A 21,712-nucleotide genomic window follows, 5' to 3' on the forward strand; every position below is an offset into this window, starting at 1 on the left:
TATTTATAATAAAAACGAATTAGATGGCAATTCTCGGGCCAATTTCATACGAATTACAATTCGGAAGAATTCAAATTTCGAGAACGACAAAGAAAAAGAGGGTGGGTTTTTTCTTTAAAGGCTCTTTTGCGGCCAGCGTATTTCATTTAATAATTTTTCGATGAATCTAATAATTTTACTAAGTTGTACAGTACATTATATATTCAGAGGCGAGGGGATATACTTTTTAGGTTAGAAAATTTAGCGGAAATTTTCTGAACCGTGAGATGATTTCCGGCAAAGTTTACAGAAAAATACAAGTGTGGATTGTAGCTATTGGCCAATACGAAAGTTGGCCGCCGTTCCCGACAAAAACTAGGATTTTTTGTGGGACGATCTCTGGCCTTTACGTTAATTTCCTTACCTGGCGGATCCTCGTGGTTCTTAGCGGCAATTAATATTTTAAGCCGTTTTGTGGTAAAGACGGCTTTTCGTCTTTCGCGGTAATTTTATTGGACATTTTTACATTAGGAATTTAATAATTAAAATTTTCAAATTTAATTAATAATCTCGTTCTCACGTAAAAATATAAAGACAATAAACTTTGTCGGATAAAATTAGCTAATAAATAAAAATTAAACGTTTTATTTTGTTTATAGACCAATTTTAGTTAATTTTTTCTTACAAAGAATTTTTTTCCTTTTTAATTAGTTTCGTCGTGTTTTTACTTCTAACGTATAAAATTAAAAAGTTTATATATTATCGTCGCAATTATTTATTAACTCCTCCTTAAGAATGCCATTTTATACGGTAGTTAGTGGCCTTAATAAAGTAATCCCCACTCGAATTTTTTGAAGTGGCAAATAAATCTGTTTTAATTCTCCCTTAAATGTTTTATCGGAAGAAGTTTAAATTCGGAGATTTGCATCGATTCCCGTACTTTCGTATAAAGTCTCCGTTCGAATCTTCTGCTAATTGACGATTGCCTTTTTCTTCTTGCCATTTTCGAATTTAAGATTTATTTCTTTTCTGAAGATTTTTGTGAGAAAAAATTGGACAATAATTATAAATAAATTTCACTTTTTAGTTGAGAAGTGCGTGAAGAACGTTTGTCTTAAATTCGAATTAATTCCAATTTAAGATACACGTCCGTTCACGCAACGTTCGAAATTTTTTATGGCGATTTTAATATTATTAATAACTTGAAATTGTAAATAAAATTTTAAATGCTTTAAAATTATAACTTATTACTTTATTTGTTGTCACATATAATTCAGATTTCTATTTATAGCAAAAGTATGCAAAAATAATGACAAAAATTTATACCTTAATAATTTAACAAGTGCAGGAATTCCTCCAGATTTAAAAATTGCTAATAAACCTTGACGATGATGAGAGAGATTATGCAGAGTACTAGCAGCACATCTAGTTGTTTCTAAATCATTAGAAGTTGACATTGCTCGAACAAGTCCTGCCACCATTTGAGGAGAATTCATTAATGCATGTCGTGAAGCTTCTTTTTTCGATAACTGATGAACCATCATAGCAGCTTGACTAACAACTACCTGATCTTCATCATTTAACAACTTTATCAACTCTGGAATGGCTCTAGTTGCTAGATCAGCATCATCCTGAATAAAAATAAATTATTATTATTATTATTATTTTGAAATTGTGAAATGTTTTAACTTTTGTAATGACGATACAATATTATGAGAAAATGATATTGTTAAGTTTAATTAACCATTTCCAAATATCTAATTCAATTTTTAAACACTTTGAAAAAGGTTGAGCCTAAAGTGTATTTAAATAAATAAAAAAATTACAGAAAATAAAAATGTAAAGTTATTACTATGAATTTTTTCCTTTCAATATATATTTTTGAGGTAATAATGTTCCAGAAAATTTAAAATGATTACAATTTACTAAATAATTGAACATAACTTTCTTTTAACTTTTAAAAACCATTCATTAAGTTATAAATTATTTTATTGGTATAGTTTTGATCTAAAATGAATTAATCACAGTCTTCATAGAGCACATTTTTGCCATCAATAATTGATTACTATTTACTAACCAAAAAAATAATACAATATGACTGTAATATAAGATATACCAATAAAAACAAAAAATATACAAGATATAGTAGAAAATCTTGCTTATTTTAAATATACTACAAGCTGGAATCTATTAAAGTAGATGATATGACAGAAATGTAATTTTCTTGAAGAATGAGTGCCATTTTGCTAAGCTTATATACAGAGACATTTGTTACTTTTGGATACATTTAATTACTTTTTGTACTTTTCATTTTAATTTTTGTTTGTATGTTCTTTATTGAATTATACATGAAATAATATACAACAGCATAATAGAATTAAAATAAAACTTTTAGGGCCTNAAAAAGGTTGAGCCTAAAGTGTATTTAAATAAATAAAAAAATTACAGAAAATAAAAATGTAAAGTTATTACTATGAATTTTTTCCTTTCAATATATATTTTTGAGGTAATAATGTTCCAGAAAATTTAAAATGATTACAATTTACTAAATAATTGAACATAACTTTCTTTTAACTTTTAAAAACCATTCATTAAGTTATAAATTATTTTATTGGTATAGTTTTGATCTAAAATGAATTAATCACAGTCTTCATAGAGCACATTTTTGCCATCAATAATTGATTACTATTTACTAACCAAAAAAATAATACAATATGACTGTAATATAAGATATACCAATAAAAACAAAAAATATACAAGATATAGTAGAAAATCTTGCTTATTTTAAATATACTACAAACTGGAATCTATTAAAGTAGATGATATGACAGAAATGTAATTTTCTTGAAGAATGAGTGCCATTTTGCTAAGCTTATATACAGAGACATTTGTTACTTTTGGATACATTTAATTACTTTTTGTACTTTTCATTTTAATTTTTGTTTGTATGTTCTTTATTGAATTATACATGAAATAATATACAACAGCATAATAGAATTAAAATAAAACTTTTATTCTTATTTTAATTCTATTTGTTTTAGCAATTTCAGATTTTTCTGTCATAAACAGTTCAAATATTCTAAATTAGAAAGTGTCTATTAAAATCTTCTAATATTAATTAATAATACATTTGTTCAGCATTCAAATTACTGATAATATGTTTTTGTACTTGAAAACATTTAATAAGTTATCTATAATTTCTTTCAATAAAGCAATCCTTTTTTGAAAATTTCTCAAATGTTTGGCTTGACGAAATTTATACATAAACTACGAATAATTTCTCAGTTTCTACTATATTAATATTAGAATTATACAATTATTTCTATCTGTTTAACAGAAGAAATAAACAATTCCAATATTTTATAATATCAAAAAAATTTATTTTTTATAAATAAGTTTTAGAACTGTCTACTATAAATATTCAGTTATCAGCATTAGAAAAATAAATATAAATGATGAAAATTCCTTTAAAAAAATAAATAGTCTCTACTATAACCTGTCTACACATCTTTAACAGCTATATGAAATTGTATTCACATGGTTTTTCCAAATATAAATAGAATAAAAAGCCAAACCAATAATGCTTTTATAGTAATTTATTTCAAACTTTATTATTTTTTATGACAACTTCACTGGGGCAAAATGGTTGATTAGAAATAATGATAATTTCCACATTTTTTGAAATAATTCATATCTAAATTACATTACATATATCAATAAACACATACCTGATAATTTATTATATTTACAACTGCATGTTTCAACATTTGAGAAGGTTCTGATAATTTCTGAACAGCAGTTGGACGACTAGTATCAAACTGAGTAGAAGGAATTTCAATTCCTTTTTCAAGTGTTTCTGGAAACATTGCTTCTCGAACACGTTGTGATCTTGTTTGGCTTAATTGTTGATTTATTTCATCAACTTGTTCATTTGTTAATCCTTGACCAAATTCTCTTTGTTCCCAGTCAAACAACATTTGATTAGTATCCATCTCTTCATCTTTACCTGTTACAGATGGAGCCTGTGTATTTGATCCAGAATGGATCCCTAAATCTACATGATATGAATTTTGTTGCCAAATCATTGTCTGTTCTTTTGGATTAGAAACTGGTACTTCGGGTGTTCCGTAATTTCGATGTAACATTGTTCTTCCTACTGCAGTGTTGGAAGGAGTATAACTCATTCTCAATTTCACCTTTAACAATTATTAAATTATTGAATTATAAAAGATTTATAATTTTTGAATTATAAAAAAAAATATCAGTAGAATTTCCCCGCCGCGAGGGGAATCTCGTAGAATCCGGCGAAGAAAGCGCAAACTCGGGGAAAAACAAGATGGCGAAGCATCATCCCGATTTGATTTTCTGTCGCAAGCAAGCAGGCGTCGCTATTGGACGACTCTGTGAGAAATGCGATGGAAAGTGTGTGATATGTGACTCTTATGTGCGACCCTGCACTCTTGTTCGAATCTGTGATGAGTGTAATTACGGCTCGTATCAGGGACGTTGCGTGATCTGTGGAGGTCCAGGAGTGTCGGATGCCTACNAAAAAAAAAAAAAAAATTATTATAATATAATGAAAAAAACCATTCAATAATTATTTTAATAATATTCTTTTAACAAAAAATTAAGAAAAATTAGTTATTATTTTGAGACTTTCATATATTAATTCATATAATTTAAATTGGCTTCAACACAATTAGTTAATAAGAGAAAATTAGCATTGTTTAAATGACACTTACATATGTTTTATAAACATTTAACAAAATAAAGTCAATGTATTAAGAAATTAATAATAATGAATAAATTTCATCAAAATAAAATAAGAGTATTAAACATTAAATTATATTAAATTAAATATTCTGGGGGCACTGTCTGACTTGTGGCTGTTGACATGAAAATTTTTATCTCTAGTGATTTGACTGATTTTTGCTTTTCCTTTGAAAAATGTCAATTTCAGGATCAGAAACGAAAAACATTTTTGCCACTATCTCAAGATGAATCACCACGAAATGTAAGAAAATGAATTGGAAGCAAGGAAAATGTCTCAGGTGAGTCAACGGAACAGTTGATCTTGTCTTATATAAGTGCCGAAAAGGAGATTAATGTTGAAGAAATTCAACTTCTGTTAAAATTGCAAGCTTCTTCAAATAGTAAACTATAAATACTTTTAGAGCATTTAGATAGAATGCAAGATGAATTGAGAATATTGATATATCATTGGTAGATGTCAAAACTAGACTCTCTGCTCTTGAAGCTGATAGAGAAAAAGGCTATGTTAAAAATGCCAAATCAAATACAGAAATAGATATAATATGCAATAATCTCTGTGAAAAGTTAATAAGACTAGAAGATAAAGAAAGAAAGAACAACGTTGTAATATCAGGTTTAGAAGATAATGATAAAATGAATGATGGTTTAGTTAAGGCTGAAGAACATTTAAATGATAATTTAAAGATTGCAGATGTCAATATTAAATGTGTTTTTAGAGTTGGAAAATTTAAACTGAATACAAAAAGACAGATTATTTCTGAGTTGTTTAATTTTGAAGCTAAATTAAAAATTCATAAAAAATATTAGTAATTTAAAAGGTTCAAATATATTCATCAATGACAATTATTTGAGAAATACCAGACTTATCAGAAACAATTAAGGCTATACAGTAAAGAAATTAAAGCATTTAAAAGGTGCCAAAATTGTTAAATTATGATATAATAGTTTACTCATAAATGACAAGATATTTGCATGTAATTACAATGGTGAAATCTTCCAAACAGACAGAGAACAATGTTTTTTAGGAATATAGTTTATAATGACAAACAACATAATAACATAAACAACAAAGATGACCAATATGAAGTCCTATATTTTAACAAACATGATAACATGAAACTTCTTTTCTACAATATTGCAGGTTTACATAATAAATACTGTTTCCCTAACTTCTGGAACTTGATATATAATATGGATATACAGTAGAGCGTTGATTATCCAAATCAATTGGAGACTGGGGTTGTTTGGAAAATCGATATTTCAGATAACTGATTATGTACGAAAAAATATATTAATTTATCCCATGTTGAAATTTTTCTCCATTGTGTGTCACTTCGCGTTGAATTTTCGTCGATGTTAAGCCTAATGAAGACTATTGTATCATAAAAAATTATTTTTTTATTTTGTACAAACAAAATAAATATATTGAAAAATATAAAAACAATAAAAAATTATACTTCAGAAGTTAATTTAGTATATAAAATGTAAAATATTTGAGTAGCCCAAGACATAACCAAAGATTGCAGCACCACAGCACTGACAAAAATTTAAATTTGCCGACTGGAATTCTTTCAGATAATTGACGTTTCGGATAATCGACACTCTACCATATTCTGTCTGGTGGAAACATAGCATTCATCTTCAGCAATTGAATCACTTTTTTCTGATGACTATAAAATTTATCATCAAATAGCTCATAGTTGTGAGGGACCTGGAAGACCCAGTGGAGGCTTAATTGTTCGTCTCAGATCAGATATAATCTCTAAGATTAAATTGATATTTCAGACACAGTTTACACTGATTTTACAACTAGTCACTGAGGAGTTAACTAATATCCAGCTAATAATGTCCTATATCCCACCTGACAGTAATTATGACAATGATTTCAAAAATACTTTGTTGATTATACTTTGACGATTACTTGCTACATGGAACTAACTTGATTTTATGTGCCGATTTTAATGCTAGAATGGGACTTCCTAATTATTTATCATGTTTTACGGTGACCAGCAAATTGCTCTCAGAGTTTCAAAAGATTCTACAGTTAATAACAGAGGAAAAATTCGCTATGATTTTTTGTGAGGATAATAGTCTTGTTTGTCTAAAAGATCTATTGCCAAGAGATAAAGAAGGTAATTTTACTTTCCATGCAACCAAGGAAGCCAGTGTAATTGATTTCATAATAGTGTCACAAGAAATATACTCTCGTGTTGTAAATGATTTGTGTCTTATCACAGATAGGTTCAGACCACTCATCTGTTCTTCTTTTAATGGCCTTGCTGATTTCATCCAGAGTTTCTAATGATCAAGTTTTTGGTAAACATGCAATATAGAGAGATGAATCTAAATATTCATTTGCTGCTACATTAGATAATGTTCTATCAGAAGAATATGGAGGAAATCTCTCATCCTAAGATTTAGTAGAATGTATAGCAAAGGTGGCAATGTCTCTAAACTTAATTTATAATGTTAAATCTCTACCTTACAAAAGACATATAACAAGTGTATGGTATGATAGCAAATGTTCTATCATGTGAAAAAACTTGTGGAAACTGTTTAAGAATGCAAAAACTCAAGTACAAATGATTCTTATATTTTGTATAAAAGCTATTTAAAAGAATATGAAGTATTATGTCAAAAGAAAAAACAGTCTTATTTTTGAAACTTAAATAAAAGACTGCTAACATCCAACAACTTTAAAATATTTTGGCAAATAATTAATACCGTTAAACGTAAAAGTCTATCAGATTATAATTCAAGATTTTTTTTAGAAAGATGGTTCAATTTTTAGGCTACTGAATTCTCCAAAGAACATTCTTTATATATTAATGGTGAACAATTGTTGATGGATGTGTATAAAGTTTTACAATAGAAATGGAATGTTTTACAGATTTTATACTGGAAGACCTAAAAAGAGCTATTAATCATTTTAAAACTGGTACCTCACCTGAAATTGATTTTATTAAAACAGAATATTTAATGTGTTTTTCAGAAAACTTTCTTCTTACAATATTGGAAGTTTTTTAATGCTATAAAAAGAAATTTTACTTTCTCAGAAAAATAGATTGAATCTTTGATTATTCCAAAATATAAAAAAGGCAATGTGTATAACCCAAAAAATTATCGACCCATATCTCTGGTTCCTTGAATCAGTAAACTATTTATGTCCTTATTAAATAAAAGATTAGAAGATTGGATTATTAAAAATGATATTTTGTGTCAGGAGCAAGCAGGTTTTCGACCTGGCCAATCATGTCAGAATCAAATATTTGTATTAAATGCATTGATGCAATTAAAATTGCAGAAAAAAAGAGGGAAACTTTATGTTTTTGTAGACTTTCAATCTGCTTTTGATACAATTAATCATAAAGTTTTATGGTCTCTATTAGAAAGAATGAGCATGAATAAACAGTTTCTTGACCTTATAATTGATATATATATATATAATATATACAAAAGCTACTGCAAGAATGAAGATATTAGCCAAAACGACTGATTCATTTGGTATTGACATTGGAGTTCTGCAGGGTGAAATTCTGAGCACATTACTTTTTAATTTGTACATTAATGGTCTGGTAGTTTGACTTGCTAAATCTAACTTACCTGGGATTTCTCTCTCTGATCAAGTTGAGTTACATGTATTAATGTATACTGATGACACTAATTCTTGCTGATACTCCACAAATGTTACAAAAGTAAAATTGCAATTCTGGAGAAATTTTGCTGTGTCTATGGATTAACTATAAAGGTTTCTAAAACAAAAGTAATGGTATTTAAGAAGGGTGGCAGAGGATCACCCAGAGAGAAATGATTTTTTTAATAATCAGTCTTTATAGATCATTTCAAATTACATATACTTAGGAGTATTATTTTTGTCTTCTGGACAATTTTTACAGGCCAAAAATTATAATACATGTAAGGCTAAAATGGCAATGGGTTCAGTATGGCCTATTCTTTCAAGAGCTAAAATTAATTCTGCTTATATCTATGTAAAGTTATTTTGTTTGATGATTTCTTCTATATGGGCAATTACTTATTATGATAAACTGGAAATTGTCCTTGCTTTATATCTTCGAAGAATTTTTATTTTATACTGTAAAATTCCAGCTTACATGTTATGTTTGGAATTTGGTGTCTCTAGAATATCGGTGATAATAATAAAAATAATAGTTTCATTTTGGAATAAGACTTTTGAAATTAGACGACAAAAGTTACGTTAGCATATAAATAACTGTAAATTGTGTTCAACGATGGATAATTCTACATATAATTAATCATTGGTGTTGAAAAATTTGCTAGATTGACATGGTTTCTCTTTCCCATTGGCTGTCTCAAGATCCTCATTTAATTAAAAGCTATCAAATGTTAATTATAAGAGTATGCTGTGAACAAACCACACAAGAAGATTGGTCTTTGCTGGAAAAGACAAATATTTTCAATTATATCATAGTGTTAAAACAACTTTTATGTGCGAGGATTATTTGTTTATGGACAAAAACTATCATGTAAAACGTTCAATACTGCAAATGCGATGTGATCAAAATTATATTTTGACATATAATAACAGTCTAATAATAAATCCTGAAAAATTTTGTAGTAATTGTACTATGCCAGTATATGAAACTTGGGAACATGTATTCTTTCAATGTATAATATTTGAAGTAAGTAGGAAAAAGTATTTGATAAGATTTAAATCGTGGAAAGATATAATCAACATATCATATTTTTCAAAAAAATGATTATTGCATATTTTACTTTATATTATTTGGTATTAAACTATTACATTAATTTGACAAACTGTACTAACTTTTTTGTGCATTACTGTCATCACTGTATGTCTTTTATTTTGTAATATCTTGTATTAATCTATTGTATTAACTTATTATGGTGCACTAACTTCACCTTTATGTAACCCTCTTGTAATGAACTAAGGTTCAAACAATAAAGAATTGAGAAATTAAATATTCTATATATTTGCTTTTGAATTAATGTAAAAAGAAAAGCAAACAAATTTCCATAAGATTAAAATAAAAGATTTTAGAATACAAATTTTTCTTATAATTAATGTGGTTAAAATGCAAAAATAACTTTTCTAAGGATGAAATCAATGCATATTTTATATTTTACTGTTAAAATTTAATTATATTTAAAATACTTAAATTAGAATATAATAAAATTTAACATATATTAATATTACCTGTGTATTTGATCCAGAATGGATCCCTGAATCTACATGATATGAATTTTGTTGCCAAATCATTGTCTGTTCTTTTGGATTAGAAACTGGTACTTCAGGTGTTCCGTAATTTCGATGTAACACTATTTATAAAAATAATAATAATAAAGTTTCATAAAATTAGTCTTGATTAAATAATTAATAAAATAGTTTAATTGTCAAAAAATTATCAGATTTATTAATGTTGATAAAAAGTTTAGAAATTTTAATATTTTTCAAAATTAAATAAAGAAAATTTGTTTAAGACTGTTTTACTACAGATAAGTCTTTTATGTTACAAAAATAAAATTCTGTGATTCTCTTATATTTATCAAGTAAGATTTACAACCTTGAAATCAGTGAAGTTCATTCAAATGTATGAGATAAAACATGTAATTAAGCACTGATGGATCTTGAAGACAAACTTTTTATGTTTCAATTGGCAGAAGCAGTACGAAACTGTATATGAAAGTAACAAAACAAAAAATACTAGGCCATGACCAAAAAGTCACCTCCAATACTGGTCATTAAAAGTCATTCACATTAATAGGCCTACTGGTGACAATAGTCAGTAGTATATTGTATTTCCTTTTCATTTATCACACTGGCCAGTTGTCAAAGCACTGAGGTGACCAAGTTGCATAACATTGCAACCAGAATTTTAGCATACTTCACCCAAATACACCTGTAATTGCTGAAGTGTCTGTGGTTGCCATTGGTCCATTTTTGTTTCAATCAGTGCAACACATTCTCAATAAGTAATAAGTACAGAGTATTCCCAGGTCAGGAGAGCATGTGACTGCAGTTGCCAGCCAACCAGACTTTTGTAATTATAACCAAATGTGGTAACACTCTAATGTGCTGAAACTGATGCTAGACCAGGCATGGACAACATATGGCCTGCAGGCCGGATCTGGCCCATCTAATGAATTTATGTGGCCTGCGATTAATCTTTCAATATTAGCTACTCAATTCTGAATAGCTCAATGAAAAATTCTGACACCTAAAAAAAAAAAAAGGTCAACAACTCACCGTACATTTACAGTTAACCCTCCATTGCAAATCTCTTAAGTACAGCGTAGAATGTTGATAAAGCATAATAATGTGAAAAATCTATCTGTAATCTCTATTCTCTATTTACAATTTAGTCTCTACAGGGTGACACACAATGAGATCATGCACCACCTCAAAAATCTTCCTAGGTCAGCCTCTGGTTCGGCCTGTGAAAAAAGTTTTCTTTCCAATTCAGCCAGGTGGCAAAAACTGTTGGCCACCCCTGTGCCAGACTATCAACTTAATAATTCCTGTTGTAAAAATGGTGCTTTAGGATTTGGATATAATCTTGGGCTATAATGGTATCACTACAGAAGTCAAGGGTGCAACAAAATTGGTGTTTATGCAGTCTCAGAGTGTGACTATGCAGACACGAGCGAGCGAATTTTCCGAGCAAGCGAGAATATGTGGCAAGAACAGGCAAGACGGAATAAATATCAAAACCTGTCAGATATGTGCGAGAACAAGAAATTCGCTCTCGCTAGCGTTATTTTTCGCTTCTCGTTTGTGTATGGTTTTCCTTTGCGAAAACTAAATCACTTGCTCTAAATTCGCGTCTGCATAATCGCACCCTCAAACCATTAAAGACTGTAATTTTTGCACCTTACATGTGTAACCAGAGTTGGTAAATTTTTTCATCTCCTTTCTTGGCAATTTCATCATATTTAATGGTGCAAATTCTCTCAAATATAGTACTTGCTTCTAACAACATATAGTCCAACCTAAATGAAGAGAGTCCATTCTAAACACATTCTCTTCACAAACATGTTGAGGAAGAGTTTTTGCTTTGCATTATGAAAACTAGTTCAATTGGTAAACATATCTGTACATTGACAACTCAGAGACAGGCTTTTGAAAATTTTTTCTTGCTCATTGTGTTAATTTGTAGAATATGCCAGTTTGTCTGAATATCATGATAAAGCATACAGCATGCAATTCACATCTGTTGAGTATCCAATGTCTGCCTAGTGTCTTTCCAAGATAACTGAGTTCTAGTTACTTTGTATTTCTTGAGCATACCATGGATTGTTGATTATGTCAAATGGACATAGATGCAATTGTATGTTTCAAATCTCCATTTGTGGTGCTCAATAATAATGTTGCACAGGATCTGGAGCAGGTTTACTTCATGATATTTTAGGGTTCTGCATTACCACTTGGTAAAGAATCTTAAAGGCATTAGTTTGTAAGAGATTCTGCTGCAGTTTGTAAATGCTGTTTGCTGTTACAGTTACTAATTAGGAAGTTAGATTGAACAACCACTGTTAAAATCCATCTAGTTTGATAATTTGCTTAATGGGTTAATTAAACATTTGACAACAATCAATCAATTCAAAGTGCCTTGGAACTGGAAATGGTTATAAGTGAGAAATGTAATTTTAATGATTTTAACAATTAATGTAGTTTTTTAAAATGTATAAGATAGTCATCACCAGAAAGTGAGCTATCAGGAACAAGATTGTCCAAAATGCATTTTCCGTATAAAAATGAGTCAATAAATGATGATGATGATTTCCTAATCAGGCAATAATTCGATTACTGGTATAATAAGTCTGGTATTATAGGTGGATGGTGATGACCATTAACCTATCAGATGGTCAAAGTTTTCTCGTTGCAATTTGGTTTCGTGAAAATATGGGGCTTTGAGATGTTTATACATTTAACTTAAAGTTAGTATTCAAAATTGAAAATTACAAATTCTATTTTATTTTATTTAGTATTAATATGAAAAATTTTCAAAAATATCATACTTGTTCTTCCTACTGCAGTGTTGGAAGGAGTATAACTCATTCTCAATTTCACCTATGATAAAAGAAAATTACAATTAATTATAATAACATATTAATAAACAGTTTACAATATTAAAATAATTTAATAATCCACATGATAAATAACATAAATTAAATTTAAACTTGAAATTATTTTTAAAATTTCTTCATCAATGCAATGCAATTTACATAATGATACAGAACATGAGATTACTGTAAGAAGAAACTAATTCTGACATGAAAATAAAAGCAGGCTCCGTAAGAGTAATAGCATCAAGCCTTTTATTCATTATTTATGTGTACAGTAGAACCTCGAAAACTCGGCTCTCGATAACCCGGCACTCCAGATAACTCGGCCACACCCTGGCAAGGCAAAAAAATCCTTAGTTAATTAATTTTCATTATAGACAGCTTTATAAAAGTATAAAAGCTCTCATAAAGTATCTTTCTGAGGTCTGTCTTATCAGGTAAATTACTGTACACAGTGTATTCATTAATTTTCATTTTCATGTAGTAAAGGCTCTATCCCTTCATAAAGGACGTACTTTTCCTTTGTTTAAGGGTATTTGGGCAGTTTATTCTCTGTTATATTCTCAAGTAAACAATACATACAAGTACAGTACAGTATTTTCTGCGGAAACACTCATACTTATTTTTTTAACCCCATTCCTGATAACCCGGCATTTTCACAAACTCGGCCACCCTTCGGTCCACATTAGGCCGAGTTTTCGAGGTTCTACTGTACTATATTTTTTAGCAATTAATAAAAATCGTTGTTGTTTAAAAAGTACCAAAAATTATTGTTCTGAATGATTTTAGTAATTCTCAAAAACTAATACAAATACCTTTACTTAACTAAAGAATTTTTAATTTAATATAATAAATGTTTCTGAAGCTTTTAGCTTTATCTTCAACACATCATTTGACCTTTGTTCAAACAAAAAAGACATTTGGTTAAACTGTTTTAATTTTGTTTACATAAAGGTCAAGTGATGCATTTGAAGTTGAAGCTAAAAGTTTTGAAAACATTTATGTTACAGTGGTACCTCAGGATACGAAATTAATCCGTTCCGAAACTGAGGTCGTATCATGAAAATGTCATAAGGTGAATCATTTTTCCCCATGTGTAAAACCAAATAATTCGTTCTAACACGAAAAACACACTCAAATTAAAGCTAAGCAGTACATTAAAAAAAAGATAACTATAGTAAGGAAAACACTGAAAAAATGCATTTTGTAGTTGTAAATGTATAAATAACCATAATAGAATAATAATTGATAAAAAAAAAATATAGTTTTATTTGCACTTTACTTTTGAGGATAGACGACAGTGGAGGTGTAAACTGGTGGTGGAGGAGAGTGGAGAAGGGATATGATACTAAAACTTAACTTACATAACATAATGTAACAATAACTTAAAAATAACTTAGAAAAGATAAAAAAAAAATTAGTGTTGTTTTTCATATTTTTTTGTTTTAATTTTTATTCGCTGCATTTTGCTTTTTTTCCTTCACTTCCACCAGAACTTTCACTGGCTAGAGGTTGCTCAGTAAAATATCTATCCAAAGAGGTTTGACTTTGCCTACTTTTTAAAATGTTTCTAAAATGACTTAGGCAAATGTCATTACTTCGAGCAGCAATACGGCCAGTGTGAACCTTTTCAGGATATTTCTTTTCAATAAAATCGGTCACTTTCTGATGATACCTCAAGATTTCCTTTATCGAGCGAGATCCTTCCACGACGAAGCAAACGCGGGACTGAGACCGATGAACAGAAGTGAATAAAAAATGGCGCTGCGAACTAATGTAACGTCGTATGGTGAGTTTTTGTTCGTATCGTGGAGCAAAAATATGTTCGAATTTCATGTCGTATCCTGAAAATTTCATATGCTGGGGCGTTCGTATCCTGAGGTACCACTGTATATTAAGAATTTTTATGAATTTTCCGATGGTTTAGCTGTTTTGTGTTGATTTTGTGAACGTCTCTTCAATTAAAAAAAAAATTTGGCTGTGAGGTAGTCTACTGGAAAAGTTTTTTCAGATTGAAGATACGTTCACTAAATTAAGAACTTTTATTTGATTAAAGACTTTTTTCTATTTGAGTTTTAGAATTTGTATAAGGAACTGAAAATATGTTAGTCTGTTGGGAGGTCTCCTTCTTGTCGATTTTCAGAAATAACTTGGCAAAACAATTTAACATAACATTTATTTATAACATAGAACTTATGACTCAACATAAATGATATTGCCATACAACTTAGAAAGTACGGAGAGTGATTTCTTCCGTACTGATACTGACACCTCAAGTCAGAAAGAAAAGGTTTCTTCTTTTTGTGTGTTCTCCTTCATCCTCAAACACGATTACTCTGACCTCTTCACATCTTTCCAGGAAGTAGTTTGCAGTTCATATTTTCAGTTCCTTATACAACTATACAAAGATACTTGTAATGTCTTGCTATTGCTGGCAGAGACTGCTCTGCCAGGAATAGCAAAACATCATAAGTATCTGGGGTTGAATTTAACCCGACATCTTGAGCATGTGACTAATGTATCCTGTTGCTGCTGCAAATCTGCTGCTTTAGTCATTGGAATGTGAGGGTTGGTCTCAGTGACTGTTTGAGTTGTTGCTGTTTCTGGACTGCTCCTAGCATCCTCCTTATATATGTAAGCTGGCTTGGTGGGGAAACAAAACTTTTGAGATAGCAGTGATAAATCGACAATGATATGTCAATTTATCACTGCTATTTCAAAAGTTTTGTTTCTCCACCTCAATACATGATGCAGTCCTTCGTAAGGCAGTTGTAATCCTTTTCAAAGTGCATCAGTTCACAAAAAGATGTTGGAACAAGAGACAAGATCTTTATGAATGTGAGAACCTGGACTAAATAATGAAAGATATTTCCAAAAATGGGAAACAATGCCAAGATGTAGCTAATGTATTGACCTGAGAGAGTTTCCTCTTTCACTTTCTCAGCATCAGGATTTTCTTTCCCACAAACTTTTGTCCTTCTAAGGTATGATGATGTTTTAATATACCAACAAACGCAATTCAGGCAGTCGTCGGCCATTCCTCCAATGGACTAGTCATGCCTGGCTCTTACCTATTTCACTAACAGATACTTCAGCTACAGATATGATTCATCCGCTGTTACACATTTAAAGGACGGAGTGTCCAGACATGAACTTTCTCTAACTGATGAAGTCAGTGATACTGGCTCATATCACCAACTGGATTGGTTAGATCCTTAGAACTTCTACAACAAGGTATTTATCAACTTGTGAACCATTGTGAACTCTCTTTCTTGCATGCTCAAGGCTACTGAAATCCTAATAGACTCGCTATAATTATCAGTGTAAAATTCTATATGTTTAATAAACGAGTATTTGTTTGGTTTAACTTGTATCCGAATGCTTTTCTTGTCATGTGTTGTCTCTTAAGCCTCCTCCATCCCGATTCCAACCACCTACACACACAATCGCTCACGTGACCTAACAATAACATAAACAGACCTAACAGTTGTGTGGTGTCTTCCATCCTGACATAGTCATCACTGATGCGATGTTGACCCTTTGGTCAAGTGGTACAAAAGTATAGGGGCACTTCATGCATGAAAAACATTGCTGTTTTCTTGGGAAGACATAATTCTGATCAGATTTTCTGCATTTCCTCTCTCAGCTTACCAACAAAGGTAACTGGGGGGAGAGGAACTCATGTGGTAAACATAAGGTCACTCATAAATCATCTCAGCTATTGTTGCCTGGATGTCATCTTTCCAAGCAGATCTGAAACCCAACAGTACTGTAGGGAGTGCCATGGTCCACCAGTTTGTAGCATGTGCCATTATGGCTGATTTCAGTTGGCAATGGAACCACTCTACTTGACCATTTGCAACCAGATGGTAAAGGGTTATGCAAATCCTCGCAGTCCCCAGCCAAGAAGTGAAGACTGAGAAAAGCAAAGATTTGAACTAGACTCCTTGATCTGTTGTCAGGTGCAGTGGCAGACCAAAACAGGCTACCCATTGAAAGTAGAAAGTCTTCGCTACTGCTTGTGCAGTACTTTTGACTAAAGGGAATGCTTCTGGATACTTAGAGAAACAATCCACACAGGTGAGACAAAATCTGCATCCATCTGATGGAGGCAAGGGTCCAAGTCTATGTGAACATCTAGCATTAGGAGTAACAAACGTTGCCTAGTTGGCTTCAAGTGTGACAAGAGACTTTTGTTTGTTGGCATGGAATTTATTTTATTTAATGAAAGACAATGGCCATACACAATGCGTTGAGCTGGCAGAAAAGAGGAAATAGGGGGAAGAGGGGAAGAAGATAGAAAGAAGAAAAAGAACAGATCCCTCTGAGAGGCATACAGATGGTTACTACACTCTTTATGAATTGACACTACTATGAAAACAGCAAATATACTGATAACTTAAATTTAACCTAACTAACTTAAAATTAACTTATTAATTAAAAATTAGCTATCTTAAATCTAACTATCACATACACTGAACCAAATTTACGGTGTGGTACGATAAACAACGAAAAATAACGAAAAACATAGAGTTGTTTCCTGGTGCATCGAATGGCTCTGTTTAGACATATCATCCTCACTTTACCAAGGAGGGGTTCGCTCCACGGGGGGAGACGTATCCGGAAAAAGGACATGGGTACGACAAAAAAAAAAAAAAAAAAGAATGTATCGTACCCATGTCCTTTTTCCGGATACGTCTACCCCCGGGGAGCGAACCCCTCCTTGGTAAAGTGAGGATGATGTGTCTAAACAGAGCCATTCGATGCACCAGGAAACAACTCTATGTTTTTCGTTATTTTTCTTCGTTTATCGTACCACACCGTAAATTTGGTTCAGTGTATGTGATTATTATTGAGGTGTGGTGAGTAGTTTGTTTTAAATCTAACTTAAAACTAGTTATACTAACTTAATGTTAAATTATTACTAACAAGAATACTGACAAGGACAATAACCCAGACAAACTAGAGCATGCAGTGAGCAGGACACCAAATTTATTTATTTACTTATTTTTTAAAAAAATATAAAGACAACATGAAGAGTAATGAAACATGTATAAAATCAGAACCCAAAAGCTACAAAGAAACAAGAGACACAACACAAAAGAACTATCAGTGCAATTAACCTCAACAGGAACTATACAATGTGAATGAGGAAACCAATATGTTGTGTGCGCCATCGAAGAGAGACCACAAAGACTTTGCTGTGAGATATGATACATGCTTGTTGGCATGAAATACATGGACGGGCCTAAGTCGACACATTGTCTCTCATTGACAGCCAAACGTATCATTCTTGGACAAGTTTAATGAAAGCTTTGACACCAGGATGAGAAAGAGTTCACGCAGATGGTTAAAAACCTGCCGTCAAAAGTCCCTAGGCACAAATGGCTGTATTTGCTAGTGAAAATGTCACAATATAAGGTGCTAGCTGGTTCTCCCACTGGAACTGACTTTAAGATTAAAGAGGTAAGTATATTACTTAGTAAGTTTTTTAATTCCATTTCCCCTTGTTGTGCTAGTGCTGTTTGTCAAAGTTGACAAATGCTGGCATCTTGATGGTAGAGATGTTGACGCAGGAGAGAGCATCTGTACGACATTGTCATCTCCTTTTACAAAACAAATATGCATAGTGAATTAAGTGATAAAGACCAAACAAATGTCTCAGCTGTTTAGGGGAACACGTATCGGTTTTTTGTTGGAAGGCAAATGTAAGTGGCTTATGATCTGTGAACAACACAGATAGATGGCCTTCGTCCATATGTCTGAAGTACTTGATGGAGGTATATGCAGCCAAAAATTCTCAGTTGTAGTCACTATACTTTTTCTGTGACGGCAAGAACTTTCTGCTGAAGAAGGCTAGTGACTGCCAGCAGTTGGACACTTGTTGCAGTGCAGCTCCCAATGTTATGCTGGATGCATCTATGAGGATTGCCAGCAGTGCTTTGGGTGATGGATGAGCCAGAGTGGCAGCTTCCTCTCAAAGACCTTTGCCTTCATCTGCATCAATTTGATATTTTGCCTATCATTCTTAGTCACCCCCTTTAACATAGATGTGTAAAATTGCCTGTGTATGAGCAGCATAGGGAATAAACCTCCTGTAGAAGCTAACGATTGCTAAAAATGATGGAGCTCTTTAACAGTCTTAGGTTTCAAGAAACCCATGTAGGGTTTGTTGGTTTTTAAAACCTGATTTTGAAAAACTGATTTTTTTGAAGAAATTTATATAATTTGAAAACCAGGTTTTCTCAACTTAAAAATTACCATACTGTTGAAATACAGTATCATACAAAGATGCTGTAGGTGTTCAGCTTCATCAGCTGAGTACGTCGTCAAAATATGGGACACAAAACTCTAGCCCTTGAAGAATCTGATTCATAAAGTGTTAATAACAAACAAAACTTACTAATACACCTTATCTTGCAGCCAAAGTTTATTACTTCAAACGTTTTCAATCATGTTAAATGACCTTTCTCAAGAAAAAGCAAATAAAAGATAAAAACTGTAAAAATCGAATGATTAGTATAAACGAACAAGCTTTTTTTTACAGTTTTTATCTTTTATTTGCTTTTTCTTGAGAAAGGTCATTTAACATGACAGAAAATGTTTGAAGTAATAAACTTCAGCTGCAAGATAAGGTGTATTAGTAGGTTTTGTTTGTTATTAATAGTATGCAGTCTAGAACAAATTTCATAAAGTGTTAGAAGGTAGCAACTGCATTACAGAGACCAAAAGGCATAAAATGGTATTCAAACAACTTGAATGGAGTTGTCACTGCAGTCTTTGATACATCCTCTGCTCTCACTGGGATCTTGTGATATGCCTTTGCCAAGTCTAGAGTGGAGTAAATCCATTTTCCTTCCAGGATTTGGATGCAGACTTGAATATGAGACATAGAATATTGATCTGGTATGGTGATTGCATTCAGCCTGCAGAAGTCTCCACAAGGGCACCAGTCTCCATTGCTTTTAGGCACCAGATGTAGAGGACTAGCCCAACTACTCTTTGAAGGATGGCAGATGCCCTGCCTGTTTGACGAGATATTCAAATTGCTGTCTTGATGTCCAGAGATAACCATCAAAGTTTTGAAAAAACTGGGGTCCTTTTGTCTTGATGCAATCAAGTCAGCTCAGGGAATTCAGCCAGGAGTCGGTGATATGGTGAATCCCCATTACAAATCTAATATTGGTTGGGGTGCCAACTGTGATCTTACCTTTGGATTGCAGCTGCATTGGTGGATCTATCAAATGACTGTGGAGAATGTCCATCTAGTAGTCCAAAATGGTACAAAAAGTTTACTCCAATAATGGGTTGAGAAACTGCTGCAAGAAAAAAAGGCCAATAAAAAACTCTTTGGAGGCCTAAGTCTGGATTAAACAATTTTTGGCAGTAAGTGCTTATGGTGTTCCCATTGGCTGCAAAGCTGTAGTTTTTCAGGTAATTGGTAAGTTTGGTTACATGGCACAACAACCACAGACACATCTGCACCTTCATCCACCAAGAAATGTGTGGATATCAATTGATTGTAAAGTTGATTTCCAGAGCACTGTCACCTGCAGCACTGCATGACAGCTTTTCCAGTTTTCCTGCTAAAAGTTACAAGCTGCTCACGCCCCAATTTTTGGATCAAGATCTATCCTGATATTCCAAGCATTCTAGGCAAGAAGAGATATCCAGCAATAATGCTTGTATCCTATGGTCCTCTTGGGATACCACTTGCCCTGAGACAGAATTGTCCACTGTAGCTAGAATTCTGTCTGCCATCTCAGCCAGCTTGTTGAAGCTGTCGTTGGAGATAGCCAGAATTTGTTATATGCTTGACGGCAACCATTGCAGAAACAGTGACTTCAGCAGATCGTCACATATATGTGCTGATGCCTGGACAGTATTTTATTCCCAAGTTGCATTCTTGAGATTAAATCTTTTAATCTGTGAGCTGTCTGCATATTGACGACACAGCCAGGATTTAAGTGCTTCATATGGCTTATCTCCCAGAGGGTTTAGAATAATACCTGTTACCACTGCCAGCTCTTCGGAGTGAAGTGTCAAAACCACATGGTATAATTTTGTCACTTCTACGTGACTCCTGCTAATGAAAATTGCAACTCCATTTGCCTAAACCATATTTCAGTGTTTGCTCTCCAAAACGGCGATGGCTTAACAAAAACCTTGGCAACTATTTCAGTTTGTGGCAATTGCATCTCAAATTCGGAAATCTAGCTAAAAAGTAGTTCATTCACTTACTTCTTAATTTCCTTGGCAATTGCTAGTCCCACAACATGGCAATCCAAAAAAAACTTCCAGATTCTGAGCATCCAGGGTTGTGAAACACATGGTTGTCGATTTTGACTAACTCTCTTAGATTCATTGGACAAAGTTGTTTTCTCACACTTTATACATCCAATTGAGGATCTAGCTGCCCAAATATGTAAAATCCACATGCAATTTTTACTGATGCTGATGGATTGCAAGTACATTGCTAATGTCCATTGCCTTTTGTGTGTTCAAATCATGTTTGGATCACATTTGTTGGGAAGTTCCCCTTTCAGCAATTTTTTAGAAATAACTCTGTAAAACAATTTGAGATAACATTTCTTTATAGCATAAAACTTATGACTCCAACATAAATGATATTGCAATACAACTTAGAAAGTATGGAGAGTGATTTCTTCCATACCGACATTAAGATCTCAAGTCAGAAAGTGAAAATTTCTTCTTTTTGTAAGTTCTCCTTCATCCTCCTACGTGATTGCTTTGGCCTCTTCATATCTTTTCAGGAAGTAGTTTGCGATCGTAACAAGTCTTCATTCAAGCTTTTAGCAATATACTTTTTTCAGAGACTACATTTATAAAATAAAGACTCAAAAATAAGTCATTATAAAACTCTAATTTTTTA

At 31.9% G+C, this 21,712-nt stretch overlaps 1 protein-coding gene across 1 annotated transcript in view; it reads right to left on the minus strand.

The window, feature by feature from the left end:
- LOC111637228 (armadillo segment polarity protein-like) overlaps positions 1–21,712 on the minus strand; it is a 50,292-nt gene that overhangs the window by 20,251 nt on the left and 8,329 nt on the right. Inside the window, exons 2-5 of the mRNA XM_023382671.1 lie at positions 12,772–12,823; positions 9,950–10,071; positions 3,708–4,001; positions 1,246–1,610 (exon numbers count right to left, since the gene is read on the minus strand). Of these exons, the coding sequence (XP_023238439.1) occupies positions 1,246–1,610; positions 3,708–4,001; positions 9,950–10,071; positions 12,772–12,811 (821 nt within the window). The 5' untranslated portion in view covers positions 12,812–12,823. The remainder of the gene's footprint in view (positions 1–1,245; positions 1,611–3,707; positions 4,002–9,949; positions 10,072–12,771; positions 12,824–21,712) is intronic.

The sequence above is a fragment of the Centruroides sculpturatus genome, unplaced genomic scaffold (assembly GCF_000671375.1).
Source record: "Centruroides sculpturatus isolate CEXI.00-Female unplaced genomic scaffold, Cexi_2.0 scaffold1058, whole genome shotgun sequence".
Lineage (NCBI taxonomy): Eukaryota > Metazoa > Arthropoda > Arachnida > Scorpiones > Buthidae > Centruroides > Centruroides sculpturatus.